This window comes from Ornithorhynchus anatinus, chromosome 17 (genome assembly GCF_004115215.2).
Source record: "Ornithorhynchus anatinus isolate Pmale09 chromosome 17, mOrnAna1.pri.v4, whole genome shotgun sequence".
In the NCBI taxonomy this organism is placed as follows: Eukaryota; Metazoa; Chordata; class Mammalia; order Monotremata; family Ornithorhynchidae; genus Ornithorhynchus; species Ornithorhynchus anatinus.
In genome coordinates, this window is record NC_041744.1 from 17123814 (window position 1) to 17128553 (window position 4740).

A 4740-nucleotide genomic window follows, 5' to 3' on the forward strand; every position below is an offset into this window, starting at 1 on the left:
AGCCACCGGCCCTGGGCCTCCTACAGCCTGCCTTCTGGGAACCCGGAAGGAGGACGGAGCTTTCCTGCGAGATCCTTCATATGGGACCGGAATATTTTGCCGACTAATACAGACAATGGTTGGGACCAGAAACAAGCATAGGCGCCCACCTGGGGCTCATCCCAAGGAGAACTGAGACGAGTGGGGGGCACCGGGTGGCAGGAGGCCAGGGACACGGAAGCTGACCGTCCGAGCCAGAGGACATGGCCACGATCCCAGTCACCAAACCTGACAGGCCCTTTCGCCATGGGAAACTTAGAGAAGGAGGGTGGGGATTTCAATCCAAGGGGCCAGGCAGAGTGGGGACATGGGATGGCGCAGGTAGGCCGGGGTGCTTCCCAGGGCAGAGCCTCATTCCCCCAGGCTCACGATCTGTCCACAGTCGGAGCAGCATGGAAACGCCTCCATCACGGACAGGGGAGGGCCACGGGCTCCACCCAACACACTCATGGACACAAATGCAATGGGACAGAAACAGGTTTGCCAGGCCAGATTTTGCAAGTTTAATGGCAGATAAATTCAGAAAAAAATCCAAGGGATAAAGCTTTTCAGGTCAGGGGAGCCGGAAGGCCTGGTGGGCATATGGTTCCAGACAACGGAGAGCAGCATCAGTGACCAGATTTTGAGGCATTTCAGAAGAATTTCCAGCCAACTCTAGTTATGGCACCAGATTTGCACTGGACAATGAAGGCTTCTTGTTCTTCTCCGGCAAAGAGCCAGTAGGCGGGCTGGCGTGCAGAGTCCCGGAGAAGAGTTACCGGATGCCCGAGGATCGGCCCCCTGAACTCGGCATTCACACATCTCTCAGTAGAAGCCGGAGGACCAGTAGCTCCCGGAGCAGGACGGGCGGTAGCAGCCGAATCCGTAACCACGGCCGAAGCCGCAGCCGTAGCCGTAGGGGTAACCGTAGCCCCAGCCCAGGCCCCGGTAGCCGCCGCAGCCGTAGCCGCAGCCCAGGCCGCCGTAGCCCCAGCCCAGGCCGCCGTAGCCGCAGCCGCCGAAGTAGTTGCCGTAGTAGCCGCTCATGGCGTCAGAGACGGAGGGTTTGGTCGTGTGGAGGAGAGGAAGCGAGGTGAGTTTGAACACCGACGTCCTCTCAGCCCTTTTATACCGGCCCATCCGGGCCAGGGCCAACAAGGACTCTTCTTGTTTTCATTCCAGGGGCCAAATCACATAAAAATTCCTCATTAACCTTCCAGTTTATGGCACGAGGAGCAGTCCCACCCTCATTAAGGACATTTCAGGTTGATCTCACGCCTCACCTGGAGTCCTCGGTCCCCAATCTCGTGCTAGTAATGAGGAGTGATTGCAGAGTCTTCAAAGCCCCACGCTCGCCAGACACGTTTCATCCTCTGCAGCCGGGGTTCACCCCCACCACCGAGTCCCCTGCCTGCCGCGTCACCGGAGACCGCCCTTCCCGAATTGCCCCCCGCCTCGTCCTGCCACCCAAGACGACAAGGACACTAATCATTCCCTGAGATGCTAGTTGCCCGCAACCAGCGTGATGTGCCCCATCAGGTGTTTAGGACCCAAACATGCTCCAGTTCACAAAGCTGGCTTCTGCCAGGAAGCTTTTTGGTAAGGCAGATCCACACAAAACCCTTTGAGGAATGAGATGAGATCTCTTCCACCACAGACCTCTTGCCTGGGCCATCTCTTCTGTCAGCCACTCCCTCTCCTTTCACATCCAACAGATGGCTGCCCTCCCCATATTCAATGTCCTTCTGAAATCACAACTCCACCAGGAGGTCTTCCCTGATGGATCTCTCTTCTCCCCATCTATTTCTCCTCAGTACAGTACTCTGCACACAGTAAGTGTTCAATAAATACCAGCGATCGATTCCCCCTCCAACTGCCACAGTCTTAATTCCCATTTCACAGATGAGGTAACTGAGGCACAGAGAAGTGAAGTGACTTGCCCAAGGTCACATAGCAGAAAAGTGGCCGAGCCAGGATTAGAACCCGGGTCCTTCTGACTCCCAGACCCGTGCTCTATCCACTGAGCTACGCTGCTCCTCTGACCCGGGCTTCTGACTAGCTCCCTGCTGGATCCCAATTATATCCAGGGAAAGAAATGAGAAATTCTACAGTTAGCAGAGGAGTAGAGGCTGGCAACTGGAGGTCATTCGGGTCACCCTCTGGGCACTGCAACGGGGCTACCTCACCCTGAGACAATGGGGTCAGATAATGGGAATGAGGAGGATCCAGAAAGAAACAGCAGGAGAGGAGCACAGGAGACAAAAGCAGTGATATGGATCGCTTTCTCAAGGGCCCATATTCTCTTATTCTTGCTCCAGCTATGGCTCTGGGCTCCCCCAGGGGGATGGCTTGGCTCCGATGAGTATTTCTGCCTGAGTGTCAGTAGAACCCACAGCCCTGTAGACTTATGCCCACGCTTAGCATCTGTATAAAAGTACAATGACTTTCCGATACAAAGTAATTGTTGATAGTAATCCTACTTATTTTCACGTATTTACTTATCAGAATCATCTTTCAATCCTCCTCCATACTACGATCTGTTAATAACCCATGCCCACCTGTCATTCATTCATATTTATTGAGCGCTTACTGTGTACATAGCACTGTCCAAAGAGCTTGGGAGAGGACAGTGTAACAATAAACAGACATATTCCCTGCCACAACGAGTTCATAGCCTGTCTACTCACGACACCATAATAATAATAATGTTGGTATTTGTTAAGCGCTTACTATGTGCCGAGCACTGTTCTAAGCGCTGGGGTAGATACAGGGTAATCAGGTTGTCCCACGTGAGGCTCACAGTTAATCCCCATTTTACAGATGAGGTAACTGAGGCACAGAGAAGTTAAGTGACTTGCCCACAGTCACACACCTGACAAGCGGCAGAGCCGGAATTCGAACTCATGACCTCCGACTCCCAAGCCTGTGCTCTTTCCACTGAGCCACGCTGCTTCTCTACTCCTATATGGCAACAACCAGGCCACTTACTTCTGTTGTACTTTCCAGGTGCTCAGGAAATAATAATAACAATCATAACGTTGTTAGGAGCAGAGTGCTTACTCTATGTTAACCACTGTACTATGCACTGGGGTAGCTCCAAGATAATCAGGTCCTACACGGGGATCACAGTCTAAGTAAGAGGGAGAACGGGTACTGAATCCCCAACTTTACGGAGGAAGAAAGCAAGGCCCAGAGAGGGAAGCAACTTGCCCGAGGTCACAGAGCAGGCGAGTGGCAGAGTGAAATGCAGAGTGCTCTGCACCTAGTAGGCAGGCGCTCACCCCCTACCAAGCATTGATGAACTAAAGAACTGCGAGGGTCCTGTGCCCACTCCACCACCATCTCACCCGCAGAGGGGGTCAGTGGGATTCTGCCTGTAGGCAACTGGGTTTTAACTTCCCACTAGGGGACACCGAGGACTGAGAACTAGCATTAGAGTCACCTTCCATTCTTCCGTGGAGCGCTTACCCCTTATACGACGATGCAGCACCCCCAAAAATGAGCCCCTGAAAGTAGTTGGATTACCAGCAGCCGGGTGGCGGGGGCAGCTCTAAAACTCTTCTAGGGATGGGAGTGGACAAGGCGGCGCCCCACCCTCCCCTGGCAGTTACCCCGGAAGCCAAATTGTTCGGGGAAACGCTCCAAATCCCCAGAGCAACCACGTGCCACACCACCCGGAAGAAGTGTGGGCTGAGAAACACAACAGACACACACACAGAGATCAGGTCAGGCTCACTCGGCATTCTACGTCTAATCGACGATGCCACGGACCACCCACAGAGCCTGGAAGCGGGACCACGATCACCCAGGAGATGACCCGGGTCCACGGGACCGGGAGGCCGGACACTTAGTCATCTGCCTTGTCAGCCGACGTGGCCCTGCCAAACCGTGACCCCAGTGCTTCTGTTCTCTTCCTTTATCTAGAGAGCCATCTTCTGAGTACCAACTAGGAACCCGTCGCATCGGTAAATGCATAAAACTAACCACCACAAGCACATAAAGGGAGCAGAAGTTTATTGGATGGTGAGCTCAGAAATCTCCCCAACCTGAAGCCCCTCCAAATAAAAGATGCCGGGAGACAGGATGGATCCCCACACTGACAGTAGAAATGCCAGCTGCAATAGGGAGATTTGGAATCATCTCAGGGAAAGGCAGCTCAACCAGGCAGAAGTCTAGGCCGGAAGGAGAGGCCCGAGGTGAGAAGAGTCAGCTCAGGCTGGAGCTTCTACTTCCACACTTCACGGCTCCCTAAAAAACACAATCCGAGACAGCGCCGGACTGGTCCTTCAGTAGAAGCCGGAGGACAAGTAGCTCCCAAAGCAGGACGGGCGGTAGCAGCCGAATCCGTATCCACGGCCGAAGCCGTAGCCGTAGCCGTAGGGGTAACCGTAGCCCCAGCCCAGGCCCTGGTAGCCGCCGCAGCCCAGGCCGCCGTAGCCCCAGCCCAGGCCGCCGTAGCCACAGCCCAGGCCGCCGTAGCCGCAGCCGCCGAAGTAGTTGCCGTAGTAGCCGCTCATGGTTTCAGAGAAGGAGGGTTCGGTAGTGTGGAGGTGAAGAACGAATGTGAGTTTGAATGCCACCGGCCGTCCGGGCCCTTTATACCCACTGGGCCAGGGTGGGGCTCACCACAGGGACTCTGGGCTTCCTCATTCTAAAGACTAATTTCCCCATACAAAAATCTCATTAATCGCGTCAAGTGCGGTCCTCACGCTTGTTACAAGA

At 54.5% G+C, this 4740-nt stretch overlaps 1 protein-coding gene across 1 annotated transcript; it reads right to left on the reverse strand.

Annotated features, from left to right (window-relative positions):
• Positions 1-843: 843 nt before the first annotated feature.
• Positions 844-1158, reverse strand: LOC107547470 (keratin-associated protein 20-2-like). The gene has a single exon (XM_016226564.2). It carries the CDS (start codon positions 1156-1158, stop codon positions 844-846), a length of 315 nt encoding a protein of 104 aa, XP_016082050.2.
• Positions 1159-4740: the final 3582 nt, after the last annotated feature.

What these genes read in the sequence shown, in the direction of transcription:
- LOC107547470 (XM_016226564.2), bottom strand. Translation starts at nt 1,158, where the DNA reads ATGGGCCGGTATAAAAGGGCTGAGAGGACGTCGGTGTTCAAACTCACC.